The following is a 19,449-nucleotide window of genomic DNA, read 5'->3' on the forward strand; positions in this document are numbered from 1 at the left end:
GCGGCTGGACATCCAGAACAAGCGCTTCTACTTGGACGTGAAGCAGAACGCCAAGGGCCGCTTCCTGAAGATTGCCGAGGTGGGAGCGGGCGGCTCCAAGAGTCGCCTCACGCTTTCTATGGCCGTAGCCGCCGAGTTTCGAGACTACCTGGGCGACTTCATCGAGCACTACGCGCAGCTGGGGCCCAGCAGCCCCGAGCAGATCGCGGCGGCCGCAGCAGCAGCGGGCGCCGAGGACGGCGGCGGGCCCCGGCGGGCGCTTAAGAGTGAGTTCCTCGTGCGGGAGAACCGCAAGTACTACCTGGACCTCAAGGAGAATCAGCGCGGCCGCTTCCTGCGCATCCGCCAGACCATCAACCGCGGGCCCGGCGCGGGCGGCGGCTTCGGCGGTGGAGGCGGGCCAGGGCCCGGGGGAGGAGGCCTGCCGAGCGGCCAGACCATCGCGCTGCCCGCGCAAGGCCTCATCGAGTTTCGAGACGCGCTCGCTAAGCTCATTGACGACTACGGCGGAGACGATGACGAGCTGAGCGGCGGACCCGGCTACGGGGAGCTGCCCGAAGGCACGTCCATCACGGTGGACTCTAAGCGTTTCTTCTTCGACGTGGGCTGCAACAAGTACGGCGTGTTTCTGCGGGTGAGCGAGGTGAAGCCATCCTACCGCAACGCCATCACCGTGCCCTTCAAGGCGTGGGGCAAGTTCGGAGGCGCCTTCTGCCGCTACGCCGACGAGATGAAGGAGATCCAGGAGAGGCAGCGCGACAAGCTGTACGAGCGCCGGGGCGGCGCCGGGGACGAGTCCGAGGGTGAGGATGTAGATGACGACTGAAGCTGGGGCAGCCTCCCCTAACCAGTACCCCTACCCCCCTCTGAACCGCAACACCCCTGCCCCCGCCCAGAAATCCCTACCCGCTGGAATGATCCCCTTCCCACTCACCCCGTGTAGCTGGGGCCTAGAAATGGAGCGAAGGGGAGGCCCCCAGAGAAACAAACCAACAAGAAAATAACAAGCAATTCTAATTAAAGAAATAACCACCCGGAAACTTGTGGACAACTAGAAGAGAGCGGCAAGTTTAAAGGAGCTGACACCGACCTGAGAGGTGAGGAGAAATCTCTTCTTCTCACCTGAGAGAAATAGCCTCAACCCCGCCCCCCCTTTCACCCACCTGAGCTATCAACTTCATCCAAGATTACATCCTCGCTGGCCTTTGACCTGGAGGTAGAAACGAGTTTAAATTGCCCAGAGCACCCACCCAAGGATATTTGATTTTGAGTTGCTGTTCCTGGCCTGCTTAAATCGGTTCTATAATTCTTCCCGTTACCCCCCACCCCCATTCAGTGTGGAATCCCTTCACCTTCTTTGAAACCAGCATCTTGGTGTCTAAATCTTTGCTTAAGTCCATGAAGATAAGGGAGAGAGGCAAGTTACCCATTTCCAAAGGTGCAGGTCCATAAAGGGAAATACAAATTTAAAGATACATAATAATCATGGACTTACTGGGCAGAAATTAAAATTCAAAAGCTCTTGGGGGAAAATATGGAAACCAATTTGGATTTTAAAATAAGGTTTTGGAAGGAACCTGGACCAATGTCTATTGTCTTTTTCTTTGCAGAATTTACCCCCTTCCCCCATGCAAACTGATGGAGATATCAGTGTTTGAACTGGAATCCATTACTAAAATAGTTTTGAAGTTGGCAAGGTTTCTGAAGATTTTAATGGACATTTTTATATTGGGGAGGGGGGGTTGCATAAGAAGAAATCAGGCATAAAGCACAAGGAAAACTGTTTGAGTGGATTGGTTGCTACTCACTAAAGTTCTTCCCCTTCTCTCCAAATATGGAGGTTATTATAAAGAAATGGCTTAGGTATGAAGAAATGAGAGCCAGCTTTCCTATGGCTCCAAAAGTGTAAGCCTGTGAATAGTAGATAATTCAGCAATTCCATCCAATGGCTGACTGGATTTTAAACCATAACTTGCATGATATCAGCAAAAAGAAACATGTGGCTACAAGCCTGAGCTTTGAAAGAATGACTGACATCCATACAAAAGTTGGAAATGAACAAAACTGAAGCCTCCATTTACCTTCAGTTTACTCTATGGACTTGTTCAAATAACAACATCCTCAGGTCCAGAATTTCCAGCATCAGTTATTCTTTTACAAGAATTTTTAAAGGAGAACTTGATCCATTTTATCAGTACCTCACAATCAAAGTTGGCACATGATGGATGGATGATTCAGAGCAGCAGGCCCTATGGAAGCTGAAATCCATCACTAAAAGGAGCTGAAGTGAAAATGAATAAGCTGACTATACCCTGAAAGCTTTTTTATACCATCTTGAAATTTCAACATAAACTGGCTTCTGCCAGTTCATCTTAGCTGTCTTTCAAGAATAAAAGTTGGGGTTTTCAAGGATCACCTCTTCTATATTTTAAATGGATTCTCTCTATAAAATGGTTTTTAACTAATCACGTCAATCCTATCCCCTTCAAAAAAGGTATTTCTAGAAATGTTAATGTATCCTAGGTAACTTTGAACTGAATGGGATCTAAACTGTTCATTCCAAAGTTTTCAGGTATTACTTGTGCAAGACCTTCTCATACAGGAGGCAGGTAACCCCACCTCCACAATCTTCTTAGTATTTTTTAACTGCATGCCTGCCCTTTATTTGAGCTGCCTTTTTAATTTATTGCATACCCTTTTTATTACCTTATTTTGGTATTACTCAATCTATACTCTTTGTTTTGTATTTATTGGAAAATTAGGAATATACAAAAGGTCATTCTTATGCATTTGTGGCTGAGAGGGAGGGAGAAGATATTTTGCATGCAATTTTGGCTATTTAAAAAAATTGGATTATCCAGAATATTGATAATCACAGGTTAAAAGTACAAGAGCCACAAACATGTACTTAAGCCCTTTTAAAACAAATTCTCTCTTCCCATCATCCACAATAGACTTTTTAAAAAGATTTTTTTAAAAAAGTTTTTGTTTTTTAATTTTTCTCCGTTGCAAAGAATGTTTCCTAAATTGTATGGGAGCAATAGTATTTTTTGATGTTTTAATTACATCCGTATTCTTGTACTGTATTTTGTACTACAAGGCAGCTGTTTTCAATAATGTCCTGCTGTATTTACCTTTGTATTTTGTTTGAGTGTGTTTAGTTCTTTGCTGCGGAGAACAAGTCCCAAAATAATGTTTGAATAGAACAGCTTTAGGGTTGCAGAAAACTGCTTTAAGTCATTTCCAAAATTTGAGGCAGCAATGAAAATTAAGGTTGCAGCCATTAGTGTATATTGCTGTAACTTTTTCATTTTCAAACCATATACAATTCTTGTATAGACCAACTTGTTTTGTTGCTTCAGTGGTGATCGTGTTGCTCAGCTGCTGTGAGCCAATTCGATTTTGCAAAGGTGCAGTACCTCTCCTTTTCAAGGGGTTGTTTTTTTGTTTTTGTTTTTTGTTGTGGGTTTTTTTTTTTTTGGCTGAATTGCAGTAACTAGCCTTGCTTTTCTACTCTGTAGAACTGACAGGGTCTTCACAATCCTCTACCCGTGGCTATTAAGCTATAATTAGCTGCATAGGAAGTATGTGGAAGTGGACAGAGGCATATATAGAGTGTATGCCAAGAACACTACCATATACGGCATCAGCTTTGGTAACCAGAGAAATTTTCTCTTAGTCATTTGACCATATAACAGTGATGTGTCGTGCAAAAAATCTTTAGTAATCAATCTGAGAATCCTCCAAAAATAGGAGCAAAGAATGCATAAGCTATGTGTTGGAAGAAGTAATTTATATTAAAACTGGCCTGCCTGGATAAGACTAGTTAAATGTCACCATGGTGGGTTTTTAAGTCTTGAGGATTTGATTTTCCCCACAGGGGGTGGTTCATGGCCTTTCTTCCTACTGCAGGAAGACTGGGATCCATTCTAGCAACAGAAGGGTATGGGTTAATTGTTCACTGATCGTCATTCCTGTCCCCTGGGACAATAGAAGTCTGTAAATTATAGGGACTACACTTTTGGAAATTTTTTGTTATTATTTATGGCTGTTAATCAAGAAGATGCTTCTAAGGACCATTCATAAATATTTGTTTATTGAAGCCTATGATCTTTGTTAAATTTAGTTGGAGAGAAAACAGCATTGTACTAACTACTGTGTGGGAAACAAACCTGGTTGTTGTCTTTTTTTTACCAGTGCTATAAGCACTTGTATTTTTTAATTTCATTGAGCATCTCAGTATTCACACACTCAGAATTACCACATCTTTTCAAATGAAGAAAGGTTTGTTCCTCACATTGTTTTCTCAGCATGTTTTCAGTGTGGAGTTTTAGTGCAGCTTACATGAATTAGAAACAGAATATTAGCAACAAAAGCAAAAGAACAAAAATGTTATCAGTATGTCCTTATATTCTTGATTTCTATTGTCTATATTCATCATTCAGCCAATGGAATGACAATTCCAGTCTGCAAACATGTCAATGCATCTGCTGTACAAAAAAAAAAGTCTGTATGGCACCAAAAAAAAAAACAAAAACAAAAAAAAAACAAACCAAACCAAAAAACCAGACACCCTATGTAAATATTTGAGGCATGTAGGTGGCATAAGTGACTGTAGCTATAATATATACATAGCTACTAGTCAACTCAATTTTTATAATTAATACAGAATGATTCTGAGGGTCTGTGGATTCAGGCAGTCTTTAAAACCTCCTGCTTTGTTTGTTACCTATGGATCACTTTGCAGCAAATTACAGGTCTTTTAAGAGATTTGGGCTTCAGGTTCCTCCCAAAAAAACCAAACTACATTTATCCTGTTTTTTATTTGAAAATGTGCAGGGTAATGGGCAAAAAAGGCTGGTTACAATAATGCCCTCATATTGAGTGGTCTGTTAATGACTGCACACTTCAGGCATTGTAATAGCTGAAGATGACTTGTTAAATGTGACCTTTCCCCAAAGTTACAAAGATGTAGAATGATCTACACAAGGTATTAAAAAGTGACTTCATTTCCATCTACCTTGCTCTTTAGAGAGTGGCAGTTAATGAATTTAGGGGGAAGCTTGAGTGTATAGCTCATGCACATAAGTATTCTTAACTGTAAGTTTTGTTTTTATTTTTAACCAGATTATGGTACTTTATCAAATGCACAACTAATCTCTCAGTAGATATTCATTTGAAAATAGTGTGGCCTTGATCAGTGAGAAGGGGAAGAGACTTGTTTTTTGCCTATGTAAAAAATGACTCATTTGCTGGGAGTCATAATTCTCTAATATTTTTGTGGTAGGTCTCCTTTTGATCAGGAAAAAATAAAATGTTTTTGTGTTCATTTAGGTATTAATTACATTCAATTGTCTGTTGTTTTTAGGGACTGTCAGAATTGTTCTGATGAATATCAAAGTGTTACTGCTTTGATGTCCAATCTCAGGTTTTAAAACATAGTGGTGTAAAACCCCACTGGTTACTGGCAAAACAATTTTATTTTAGAATACCTTAAAGCTCACATATATCTGGCCTGTTCCAGGCAGCAGAGCCTCCATCTTGTTGCTCTTTTCCCACTTTCTACTGGAGTCTGATACTTCTATGGCTTGAAAGTATCAAAAAATTTTCACATTGTATATTTCCATTTTAACCCTTGTATATTTTCTCAAAGGCAAAGCACTTTTGGTCACGTAAATACATGGATTATTTGTGTTATGTGGACCGTGGCTTCTCAGGCTCCCCTAAATCTGCTAATTAAGATGATTGTTCTGACTTTGTGTCTTTTGGTAAAGTGGAAATCTTTGCTAATGTTAAGAAAGTTTGTATTGGTCCTGAAAGCATTTGCTATCTTCCAGTGAATGCAGTAATAACCAATCCTGTGTTCACAACTTAATAAGTTACTTTCCCTTGAGCCTTAAGGTAACTCTTTTTTTGCTGTCAATAGCAGCATTAAAGTTGTTGCTCTGTAGAAATTGAGACTATCAGTTGTCAGGGTTGATTTTTAGAGTACTGTAAGTCAATTAGCTGTCTTCCTGATAAGTTAATTCTTCCATCAAGTAGTAGTGGAGTTGCTTGGTTTTTATTTTTAAAAGAAAGGGACAAAAAGCACACTTATCTTAAAGCCAGACTAAAGGTAGAGAGAAAATAACATATTTTGGGGTTGTTTGGGGTTTTTAGCCCCAAGCAAGAACTTTAAAATACCTAATTATAACTCTTTATATTTGAACAAATATATAAAATCCTAGCCCCCAAAAGTTAGATTCCTGAATGTTCTTGAAATTTCTTGTGTTTTGGGGTGTGGTGTTCTTTGCTAAATTATACTTAATTAACGCCCACCTTCCTTAATCTTTGGCACCAGACTCAGTTTTATTACTTAAAGGTTTAGATGACTCACCTTCCACAAAATAAGGTCTAATTCTTCAAACTCAAAATTAAGGTTCCAACATGTAGAATTTTAAACTTTTAACACAATTCCCAAATACTGTCTGTGCCCCTTGTCTAAAGGCTTGTACTATTTTCCTGTATATTTCATGAAGAAATGGTAGGGAACAAAAGCAAATCATTTTTTTTTTTACTTACAATCTATGTAACTTCAAACCAAAAATAGCTTTTTCAGCCATTTATCTAAAAATTGTTATTTATATTGCTCTTTAAAAAAAAATAAATTCCATAATTCAACCAACTCAGTTATTCAGGGCCTGATTTTCCTGTTGGCAGCCTGTGCCAGCCCTTTACTTCTCTCTTCCAGCCTTTTGGTTATTTGACTGCTTCATTAGTGCCTCCACTGGAGGATGGATGGAGGAAGGAAAAGGAGAGGAAACTTTAAATCTCTTCATTTTATCCTATTAGTGATTTTAGTAAAAGGACTGGTAAAAGTATGGTGAAATTTTTAGATAAAATAAGATTTTTGTATAATTGGTTTTCTTTTTCCTATTAATGACATTTGTTGACATGGAGAGTTCATTATGCCTTTTAATTTTAAGTGGAATCTCAAATGTTAATTAACAGTAGTATAAAGTGGAAGTAGAGATGTTCAATGCAAAATTCAATAGCCTTTTAAAAAAGGTAAGAAGTAAATTCATTTTTCTCCCAGGCTCTGCCACGTCCCTTTTGCTAAATTAGATAGGCTAATCCTTCAAAGCAAATTAAGTCCAATCTATTTCTCACAGCATTATCATAAGAATTTCTAAGGCAGAAAAATGGGGAATAATGTATTTTTTCTTTATCTTTCATAAATACAACTTGGGCAGAACCTAAAGAGGAATTTGGGGAGGGGGAATTTACATAAACACATTTATATCATAGAACATTGGGAGGGGGTTAATTTTTAACTTAAAGGTCATCCAGTACCCAGCTCTCTCCTACTTATCACTCCTTTGTGATAAAAGTTCCCTTTGAAGTATTCAGAGTATTGCTCCCTGAACTTAGAATCTGTTCCATTCTTGAAAAGCTAAATAGAATTCTTGAGTCAAAGCAGGGTGTAAATCTTTTCACTTGCCCTGCTTGTTATGTTAGCAATACAATGTGTTAGTTTGCAATGGAATGGCCAGCATCAATAATTACCATTTAGTGGTGTGCTTCTTAGGGTGTTCTTACTGTCCTTTCTGGGCTTTATGTAGAGATGACTCTTTCATGGTTATTTAAGAAAGCCCATTTCTTTTCCTTCTAATTCTCAGATAGCTCACTTTCCCAATCAAGTAAAACTGCCAGCCACATCTGCCAGCGGCTAATGTACTACATGCCTCCTCCTCTCTTGGAAGAGCTTCATAACTCCAATCCTAGAGTTGTTGCTCTGCCAAAACAGAATCTGCAGAAATAATCTGAATGAGCTAAATCCAAATTTAAAGTTCTTTGGAGCAGGAGACAGCTTCTTGATCAGGATGTACTTGTGTGTTTAAATGGGCAGCAACTAAAAGGGATATAATTTTGAAATTTAAATGTCTTCGATCCATATGTAAATATCCACATGCTTGTGCATTGTAAACAGGTGTGTATTCATATGTATGAAATTACAGAACTGGTTTCTGCTTCATAAGAAACACAATACCTTTAATTTTATAAAATTTCCCCCACAACCTTATAAATGTATGTATATAGAACACTAAACTTGTAGTGATAGGATCAATTTGGGAATATCTGCTGAGAGACCAAAAAGTTCATTTTTTAAGTACCTTGGTTAAAGAATAAGATTATTCCTCTTTATTTAAAAAAAAAAAAAAAAAAGAAATGCACTTTAACAAGCAAACACAGCTGCATGGCGCAATTCAAACAGATACATTAAGTGCAGCACCCATTCAAAATCTCCCTGAAAACAATTCAAAAGCAGAGTCTGAGCTGGCTGTTGGTCTTGCTGCCTAGAGAGTGAAGCTCAGACTCTTATCCTTTGTGAGGCGAGCAGGGCTGCTTTTAAAGAGCAATGTGAATACAGCCAGAAGCTACAGACAGGTCTGTAAAAGGGCAGGTCCTGGATTTACCACTAGCTAACTAGCAAAACCAACCAGAAAAAGTTTAAAAATTCATGCTAGTGAGCACTCCTTACAATAGCAGATTTTTGCAAATGGAGTTTTACAAGTCTATATTTAAAAAATTGTATGTTTGTAACAAATAAAGTATGCGGAAAAGTGAATGACAATTTTGTGCTGATGTCTCTGTGATTTAATGAAAGTACAATGGGATAGTTCAGGTACTTATTAACCATTATCTTTTAATTTATAGAGGGATTGCTGGAAGTGGGTGGGCATGGGACTTACTAGATTTTATCCAAATTGAAACAGTCTGCCCATACTGGCCCTTATAAGTAAACTTTTGGTGTGGGGTTGGTTTTTTTTTTGGTGGTTTACTATAAAACCCATGAAAGTCTAGGAAGCAGAGATGAAGCAAAAGGAGAAAGTAAATTCAAATTTAGGCTTACAGCCCAGTTATTCTGGAGTAACAGGCCATTTAATGTCTCCCAAGTTTTGGCCCTTGCCAAGATTATCTCATCTTTTATTCTTTAAACTCATTTGGTTCCTAAATCCTGTCATTTGTAAAAAATTGATGTCTTTGGTATTTTCATCACATTTCAGAATCTTTCCCATTCCACTACCCTTTTGAGTTAAATCCTTGTAGCAGATTTTTTTAAAAGGAAGGAAAAGTTTAGCAAAACCAGTTAGCATGATGGTTTACAATACTCCCCAGAGCCCCTCACTAATATAATTTAGACAAAGATGTTTTCCTCCATTCTTTGGATCTAAGCTTGTTCATAATTACACAGCATTTTCCCCTTTCCGATCCTGTTTTCACTGTGAATAGTTTTTCTGGTTCTACTTTACAATTCTTATCTTCCTATGCTTCTCTGTATTTACCTATTTTCAGTGGTCTCAGGAGACTAAACCAAAGTATTTTTATAAACCCTTCAGTTTATAGGCATTATGCTAACTGCTAGTTATAACTGCCTATACCAGGTTCCCTCAAGAAAAGTTTACACTTTGGGAATAGGAACCACTACTCTTTGTCACACTTTTGATCCCTATGCATATTGAGTCTACTGGAACACAAGAGTTAAATAAAGGATATGGGCAAGAAGGGTGTTAACTCAGTTGGGATCATTTGACTGTATGGGTAAGCCCTTCCTCATGGGACACCCCCTCTTCCATCTCCATTCCCAATCCCCATGACTTCTGCATTGAGGGCAAATTCTACAAGATTGTTGTGAAGAAGGAAAATAAAGCCATAAGACCAAGTTAAGACTGCAACTTTCCACGTTAAGATGGAACAAAAGTCCATCCCAGAATCAAGTCAACAATCATTTAGTGTTGACAATATGCTAGTTATTCCTTGTTCATTGCTGCCTCCCCAAAATGTGACATTCTTGTACCCAAGTTCCCTTTCTGACTCAATATCAGGATAAGTTTTTTTATTAAATAAGCAATGAGATGAAGATGGGCAAATTTGGCTGATTGAAATCCATTCCATAAGTATCAAGGACTTATGGACTAAATGTGAAAGTAGGCTTTAGAGTTTACATCCTGTTTTAGGATTGGGGCCTGAAGGATACATGTATATATAATACAAAATGTTGGAGGGTGAGGAGGCACAACAGCCTAAGGAATAAAAAAAAAAACAAAAAAAAACGGTATTTATAAGTTGGCACTTGAGTCCTGATGGGAGCTGGGAATTCTAAGAGGAGATAGAACATAATAGTTATAGGCAACAGCATGGCATTGGGAGATAGAATATTGTTTTACAGAGAATGCAACAAAGAGACCAGTTTGGCTGGAATAAAGTGAAGAGGAAGAATGTAAAATTGGTCCACAAAGAGGTTGGAACCAGATTGTAAAAGCTTTAAATGCCATCTATGTTATCTTAGAGGTGATAGAGCCTCTGATGCTTCTTGGGCAGAGGAGTGACATTGTCAGGTGTCCTTCAGTAATAAGACCAAGGAAAGTGGGCTACTGGTAGCCCTTACATAGGGGGTAGGGAAGAGCTAGACATTAATCAGGATTATCTTCCCAGTATTGTCACAAAAGCCCAAAACAAATTCATCCAGAGCATTTTAAAATGCCTACCAACATTCACCTTTGGCAACTGATAAATTGTTTTTGTTATGTGCAGCACCCCTATTGAATCTCAACCTGCTTCTTAGACCACTCACCTTACTGTGGATAATAAAGGAGATTGTACTTGACTTCTGTAAGAAACTGATGCAACTAAGTTGCTGTCTAAATTTAGCCAATGGTTCTTGGGGCAGGAGCATCAGTTTATAAGTGATCTTGGTGCTTCTGTTTGCTTCAGGTTCTGTAAGAAAAGCTGTCTCCTGAATTAAAGTTTGAGGAAAGCATTCAAGATCTAGGGAAATAAAGAATATTGACTCCTTTTAAGGGTAAGAACTTATCCAGCCAGGAGGGAAATATCAAGTTTTATAATGATCCCATGGTCAATGATTAATTTTAAGATGTGCATCCCAAGGGCCTACAACGTGATCTCTGTCTTATACAAAGCTATCTTAATGTGATGGGAATAAAGAAAATCAGATGATACACCTAGTGAAAGGATTCTTAACCTGGGATCCATGAACTTTAAAAAAATTCTAACAACTTTCAATGTAATTAGCTTCCTTTGCAATCCTAATTATTTAAATGAAAATTTAAGGTTTGCAAAGAAGCACTTTACAGATATTTTATCTTGATAACAATCCTGGGAGGTAAATGATATTATTGTCCCTAATTTACAGAACACTATGTATCTTATGCATTTAAAAACCTTATGTTTAGAAGATAGGCTTCACCAGACTGACAAGAGGATGACAGTTGTTTTTTTTCCCAAAAAATATTAAGACCTCTTCTTGCTCTACAGTGTTTCAAGGATCTTTAGAGCATTCATTGAAGCACATGCATAAGAAACTAGATGAGAAGATGGGAAAGAAGTATTCATACAAATGAAATCACAGATAACATCAAAAGTGACCAAGTGTTGGATTTACCTTTCTTAGGCCATCAAAGGGAATCTTGATAGTAACATTCATTCTCTGCTACTCAGTTGGCTAACACTATTAAATTGGTCTGGTGGAAAAAGTGGACTTTTTGAACCTGGAGAGATGGGTTCAAATCCCACGATAAATACTTGATATTTAGGCAGATCAGTTCACTTACCTGAACCTCAGCTTCTTCCTCCGTAAAATGGGGATAATAATAGTACTTCTACCTCACAATGATATTTGGAAATCAAATGACATATGCAAAATACTTTAAACTGCTTTAGAAATGTTGACTCTTCTTAGAAAGATTGTTATAAAATAGATAATAACTAGTTTTAATAGCTAAAGCTTGCAAAGCACTTTATTTAATTCTCACAACCACCCTGGGAGGTAGGTGTTATTATTCCCATTTTACAAATAAATGATGGCACAGAGAGGTTTAGTAAGTAAATAAGAACTTGTCCAGGATCACATAACTAGTAATTGTAAGGATTCAAATTCAGCCCTTTCCAATTTCCTAAGTCTTGTACTCTATCCACCTATTGGATAAGAAGCTACTAAAGGAACAGGGAAGTATAAATAAACATCATATGTTTATATAACAAGAAGACCTTCCCAAAATAGCCTGTAAAGAGTGTGGTATAAATCACCAGACTTTGGGTTCTAGACCCAACTGTGCCACCAACTAGCTGTGTGATCTTAGGAAAGTTATAAAACTTCTATGACCATCAATTTCCTTGTCAGGAAAAGGAGGTAATTGCTAAAGCTCTTTCTTGCTCTAGTATTTTGTGGGAGGCCATCTTTTCCAGAATCCCTTTATTTTACAAATATGCAAAGAAGCTTAGAGCAGCTAGGTGGCTTGATGGATAAAGAGCCAGACCTAAAGACAGGAGGTCTTGGATCTAAATCTGACCTCAGATACTTCCTAGCTATGTGAACCTTGGCAAGTCCCTTAACTCTAATTGCCTAGCCCTCATCTCTCTTCTTGCAACCGATAATTAATATTGCTTTCAAGACAGAAGGTAAGGGTTTAAAAAAAGAAGAAGAAGAAAAAAAGAAGCCCTGGGAGGTTATTATTAGCCCAAGGTTACCCAGATATTTGGTGGTAGAGCTGGGATTTGAACTCGGGCCCTCAGTTGGTATACTTTACACTTGGCCATATTGTCTCCATTGGGAGGCAAGTGGTGAGATCACAGTCACATCAATGACAACTGCTACTTACCATTCAATCCTCATATTAGCCATAAAGGCTTCTTTTTGATGGCCATAATCACAGCAAAGAAAGACTGCTATTTGTATTTTTCTGTTCATGTAGCAAAACTATAAAATGATTATTGAACTGGGATTTTCCTCAAAGAACAGTGGAGTAAAATACTGAAACAGAATATAATTCCTGTTTCTTGAAAAATAAGGTTTAAACCTTTGTGGTATCTTTTAAAATTGAAAATTTTTGTGAGGGAGTTCTTCCTTAGCTAAATGTTAATATGTATATAAATATATGGAAGAAGATACACTGATTTACTTAATGAGATACTGAACTAAAACATTCATTGTTTCCCCAACATTCTTGCATTTTAATTTTCCTTAAATCCACAGATCACACACTCAGACTCATGCATTTTGGTCTTAGTGATTGTTGCTGTCAGAATTGCATTCCTGGAGCTCCCTTGGCAGGTCTCCATTGCTACTGCTCTACAGTCCTGACATCCTATGATCCACAAAACAACTTTTATACAAATTATGGTGGGGCAGCTGGATAGCTCAGTGAATTGAGAGCCAGGCCTAAAGACAGGAGGTCCTAGTTTCAAATCTGGCCTCAGACACTTACTAGCTGTGTGACCCTGGGCAAGTCACTTGACCCCCCTTGCCTACCCTTGCCACTCTTCTGCCTTGGAGCCAATACACAGTATTGACTCCAAGACGGAAGGTAAGGGTTTAAAAAAAAAAAAGAATAAAAATTTAAATACTACATTATGGCAGAGTAGTGTCATGGAGAGAATGCTGGTCTTGGAGTCAGAAAATATCTAGGAGGGAACAGCTAGGTGGCTCAATGGAAAGAGTTCTAGACCTGGAGATGGGAGATCCTGGGTTCCAAAATGGCCTCAAATACTTCCAAGTTGTGTGATCCTAGGCAAGTCACCTAGCCCTTACCACTCTTCTGCCTTGGAGCCAATATACAGTATGGACTCAAAGACAGAAGGTAAGGGTTTTAAAAAATAAATTAAAAAAAAAATCATGGCCTTAAAAACAAAAGACAAAACCAGAAATATTGGCTAGAGTTGCATTATGAGGCTATAACTACAGAACTTCTTTCCTCCCCAAATGTCAAAAAGATGTCCTAGAACAAAAGAGGGGTCAGTGAGTTACAAGTACTCACTATTAATTGTGACTAGAAGGTTGCCATCTAGTGATCAACAAAAGAATCTCTCCTCTTTAGCTACCTTGACTGACAAGTGAGCAAATAAACTTTGGACAGGGTTTGGTGGAGGAAATATATTTATCTCTTCTGACTCTTTGGGGTTACTAAATGGGTTCCAACAATTCTGCAGAATTTCCACATGGAGATTAAAGAAAAGATATTAGATGCAAAAAGCTAGGGCCATTCTTCTAAGGTTTTTAGGGGGAAAAAAAGAGGGGGGAATGACAGAGTAAATAAATCTTGATTTTATCCATATCACGGATAAAGAGGGGTGAAATGTTATATTCTTAAGAGATTTATTTTTTAGAAAACATTAAGAAATTTATTATTTATAAGTCAGACCTTTTAAGGACTCTTCATTCCCCTAGTGATTTCACTTGATTCACAGATTTATGTCATCTAAAAATATAATAAAGATACCATCTATACCTTTATGCAAATCAGTGATATAAAATCAATGATACTGAGGCTAAGCAGACTTTGGGCCAGACCATTTGACTAGTTCCAATCCACCTAACCTACACTTCTTCAACTTGTCCACATGGAACTTTGAGAAACTTTGGTAAATGCTTTGCTAAAATATAGATAATTCATATCTATAGCATTCACCTGAACTACCAGTTTAGTAACCCTATATAGAAGAAAATGAGGTTAGTCTAACATGGCCTCTTATTGATAAGGCCAAATTTTGTAAGGAATTTAAGTCAAGTGAAGTCGCAAGACTATAGTTTACAGTCTCTCTTCTCTTCCCTACTTTGAAAATTGAGGTGCTTGCCTTTCTAGAATCCTGATACTTTTTTTGTTCCTGTTCTTTAAAAAATTATTGACAGTAGCTTAGTAATGATAGCTACTGGTTTTTTTTTTTTTAGCACCCTGGGGCATATTTTGCTTGGGTCTGGAAACTTGAACTCCTGCCCTAGGCCTGAATCAAGTTAAATCATTGAGCAATTTTTAAGTTCCTACTATGTTCCAGGCACTGTGCTTAGTACTGGAGAACCACCAAAAAGGCAAACAAAATAAAACCAGTTCTGGGGGCAGCTGGGTGGCTCAGTGGATTGAGAGCCAGACCTAGAAATGGGAGCTCGTAAGTTCAAATTTGGCCTCAGACACTTCCTAACTGTGTGACCCTGGGCAAGTCACTTAACCCCCATTACCTAGCCCTTACCACTCCTCTGCCTTGGAGTCAATATTGACTCCAAGACGGAAGGTAAAGGTTTTAAAAAAAATAAAATAAAAATAAAACCAGTTCTTACTCTCAAGGAGCTCACAACTTAATGGAAAAGACAACATGTAAAAAACTATAGACAAACATGATATTTACTGAACAAATTAGGGAAAATCTCAGAAGGAAGGTACTAAGCAAAAGGATAGGGAAACAGCTTCTTGCAGCAGAAGGTAAGGCTTTAGCTGAGACTTGAAGGAATCTAGGGAAGCTTGGAAGTGAAGATGAGAAGAAGGAAAAGAGTCCCAGGTATGGAGGACAATGCCTAGAGATGAGAGTGTAATATATGACACATTGAGTTTTCTTAATTGGTGAGTGCACTTTGTGGTGGCAAAAAATTGGAAAATGAGAGGATGCCCTTCAATTGGGGGAATGGCTGAACAAATTGTGGTATCTGTTGGTGATGGAATACTATTGTGCTTAAAGGAATAACGAACTGGAGGAATCCCATGTGAACTGGAATGACCTCCAGGAAATGATGCAGAGTGAAAGGATCAGAACCAGGAAAACCATATACACAGAGGCTAATACACTGTGGCACAATCCAATGTAAGGGACTTCTCTACTAGCAGCAATGCAATGATCCAGGATGACTCAGAGGGGCTTATGAGAAAGAACACCATCCACATTCAGAAGAACAACTCTGGGAGTGGAAACACAGAAGAAAAACAACTGCTTTATCACATGGGTTGATGGGGATATGATTAGGGATGTAGACTCTAAACGATCACCCTTGTACAAATATCAATAGTATGGAAATAGGTCTTGATCAATGACACATGTAAAACCCAGTAGAATTGCGTGTCGGCTATGGGAAGGGGGTGGGGGGAGGGGAGGGAAAGAACATGAATCTTGTAACCATGGAAAAATATCCTAAATTTATTAAATAAAATTTTCAAAGGTAAAAAAAATTAATTGGTGAGTGCACTCATCTAGACCATTATAGCTAGATAGCCCCAGATAGACTATCTTTTATATCCCTTCCAGATGTTCATCTAGGGCTAGGCTGTCTGGCCATTTTTCTGCCACCATGTATTTTTTCCACCTCAAACTTTCTCTTTTTTGGGGCACAGTAATCAAATCAAAACTATCATTGTTTCTATAAAGAGCATATAAATCAACTGCTCTATAGATCTCTGACTCTCCACATCAAAACTTTCTTCCCTGGCTATTACTCCTATATATGTTGTCTCCTCCCCTTATTAAAATATAAGTTCCTTGAGGGCAGGAACTGTCTCATTTTTGCATTAATATCTTCAGTATCCATAAGTATTTCCAGTTGTTAGCCTGGAGCATAGTGTTTAAAAAAAGTTTTCTCATTCATTTATTCATTGAGAGCAGCGGTATGTTTACTTAATACTTCATCTTAGATTTAAATTCCTGTTAATCACTTTGTTCTTTCCTTCACAGTGCAAAAGAAATACTTCAATAATTAAAGGGTATGTCATTTTATCAGTGAATCTATTCTCTCCATTCATGCAAACTGAAGCCCTTCTAAAAATAGGGGACAGTTTTTAAGAATTGCTCCAGCCATAAAAATCATCTGGTGGCCAAATTAGTAAGGCTAGTCCTAGGACAACAGACAAACACTGTAACTTACCTATATTTACAGCCTTTCTACTGTTGAAGGTGAACCTTGAACTCAGAGTCATTTTAATGCCAAGAGGAATCAGAAATACAGCTTTGGGGAAAAAAATCAAAGAATAGAGTAGTTTTGTCACTCTTTAGTTTCATCTCATACTTTTTGAGCAGATATCATGTTTCTTGTTCAATCAATTAGCAAATAATAATTAAGATTATTCCTAGGCCAGCTAGGTGGCTCAGTCAAGAGAGCTAGGCCTGGATATATATGGGAGGTTCTGGATTCAAATCTAGCCCCAGACACTTCCTAGCTGTGTGACCCTGGGCAAATCATTTAACCCCAATTGTCTAGTCCTTAACATTCTTCTGCCTAGTATTGATTCTAAGACAGAAGGTAAGGATTAAAGTTTAAAAGCATACCAAGTGTCAAGTGTTAGGTTTACAAATAGAATGAAACAATTCCTACTCTGAAGTTTATATTCTATCAGAAAAGATAACATATATATGTACATATATAAGAATATACAGGATAAAAAACAAATGTAGAATAATTAAACACAAGGTAATTAAGGAAGAAGGACACTAGCAGTTGGGGGTGGGGAGATTTTAAGGGATCAGGAAAGGTTTCACAAAGAAGTTTTTGCTTGAGCTGTGCCTTGAAGAAGAGAGATTCTATAAGGTTAAAGTGAAGAGAGAGTATATTCCAAACATGGGGGATGGCCACAACAAAGGTACTAAGAGAGAAATCAGTAAGTCATTAAGTATTTATTAAGCACCTACTAAGTGTCTGGCACAGTGCTAAGGGCTCTTAGAAAAACAAGCCAGTATCTGCTGTCAAGGAAGCACACAATCTAATGGGGAAAATAATGTAAGGCCCATTTTCATCATATGAACGAAAGAATGCAAGAAGTAGAGTAATGAACAACAAACCTAGAAATACAGGTTGGAGTCAGATTTTGAAGGGATTTAAATTCCAGACATATATTTTATCCTAGAAACTGGGTATTTCTCAGAGTTTCTTCTAAGTATTAGTTCTGAGAGAAGAGTGGTAAAGCCTAGGCGATGGGGAATAAATGACTTGACCAGGGTCACATACCTGGGAAGTGTCTGAGGCCAGATTTGAACCCAGAATCTCCAATCTCTAGGCCTAGTTCTCTATCCACAAAGCCACCTAGCTGCCTCCATTAGAGCTTTTTGAGCAAGGAAGTATCATGGTCAGATCTTTACTTTAGGAATAGACCATCACTTTGGCAGCTGAATGTAGAGGATGGATTAGAGATAGGAAAAATTTGAGGCAGAGATTTACTCTCTGTACTATCGTAGTCCAGGAGGAAACAATGAGGGTCTGTACTAGAGTAGCAGTAATATGATAGGAACTGACAGGAGATAGAAAGTATTTGTCAGTGAAATGAACATGTAAAGTGAGGGAGTAAGAATTTGAGGATGATGGAGGTTTTGAGCCTAGTGAGAGAGAAAGGTGGAGGAGAGAGGGAGAGGAAGGGAGAGATGGAGGGAGGGAGGGAAGGAAGGAGATAAGGAAGGAGAGAGGATAGAGAGAAAGAGTGAATGTATGTGTATGTACACAAAGATATATAATTTTGGCCAATGTTGAGTTTGAGATGACTACAGGATATTTATTTGGAAATATCCAATAGGCAATTGGTGGTGATGTGCTGAAGCTCAGGAAGGAGACTAGGACTGGATACATGATCTTCCTCTAGGACCTCTAAGATCCCTTCCTGCTCAATCTATGATATATGGACAAGACTTCCAAAAAGGCTTAGTTATTAAAACCTAAAACTAAGTCTTTTGGAATACCCTGTATAGATTAGGAATCTGCTTAGATATGATACTAGAGCCAATAAGATTACTATGAAAGAACAGAAAAAGAAGAGTCTGCGACAAAGCCTTAAGGTATACCCACAGTTCAGGACTATGACACTGAATTATGATTCAACAAAGGACATTGAGAAATATAGGTAGAACAAGAACTAAGAGATCTGTGTAATGAAAACTTAAAGAGAGGGCAGAGGATTTCTTGGGGAGAAGATGGTCAACAATACTGAATGCTACAAAAGTGAAAAATAGAGAGAATCAATGCTATTGGATTTGGCTAATAAGAGGTCATTGGTAATTTGGGCAAGAACAGTTTCAGCTGAGTGATGAGGCTGGAAGCCAGACTGCAATATCTAGAGCACAAAGAACAGGCATGTGGAACAGCTAGATAATCCAGAAGAAAGAGAGCTAGGCCTAGAGACAGGAGGTCCTGGATTCAAATCTGGCTCATATACTTCCTAGCTATGTGACCCTAGGCAAGTCACTTAACTTCAGCCTAGCCATTACCACTCTTCTGTCTTAGAACTGATACTAAGAGTGTAAGGGCTTAAAAATAAATAAAAACCAAAGAACCAACTTGCTTTCATCAATAATTGGTCATACCAGATCAACCTCATTTCCTTCTTTAACTAAACTGGTAGATTTAGGGAATGCTGTAGAGATAAGTGTTTACCTAGATTTTAACATAACACCTGACCGTTTCCCATGCTATTCTCATACATAAGACAGATATTTGGGCTAGACAACAGTATAATTATGTATATTTGGAATTGGTTGAACATATATACCCAAAGAGGATCCAGCTTTACCATTTTCTACCTCTTTCACCTTGGATAATTTATTTAAATCCTTTGGGCTTCATATTTCTCATTTATAAAATGAAGGAGATGATATCAAGGACAGATGGAGGCAAAGTTAGATCTTAGATCTCTGCTTTCAATCACTGATCTCAGT

General features: G+C 38.3%; 1 protein-coding gene across 1 annotated transcript in view; it reads left to right on the plus strand.

Moving 5' to 3' along the window:
* Nucleotides 1-2,433, plus strand: part of PURB (purine rich element binding protein B) — an 88,278-nt gene extending 85,845 nt beyond the window's left edge. Inside the window, exon 4 of the mRNA XM_044659612.1 lies at nucleotides 3-2,433. Within this exon, the coding sequence (XP_044515547.1) occupies nucleotides 3-826 (824 nt within the window). The 3' untranslated portion in view covers nucleotides 827-2,433. The remainder of the gene's footprint in view (nucleotides 1-2) is intronic.
* The last annotated feature ends 17,016 nt before the right edge of the window (nucleotides 2,434-19,449 follow it).

The sequence above is a fragment of the Gracilinanus agilis genome, chromosome 2, assembly GCF_016433145.1.
Source record: "Gracilinanus agilis isolate LMUSP501 chromosome 2, AgileGrace, whole genome shotgun sequence".
Taxonomy (NCBI): Eukaryota; Metazoa; Chordata; class Mammalia; order Didelphimorphia; family Didelphidae; genus Gracilinanus; species Gracilinanus agilis.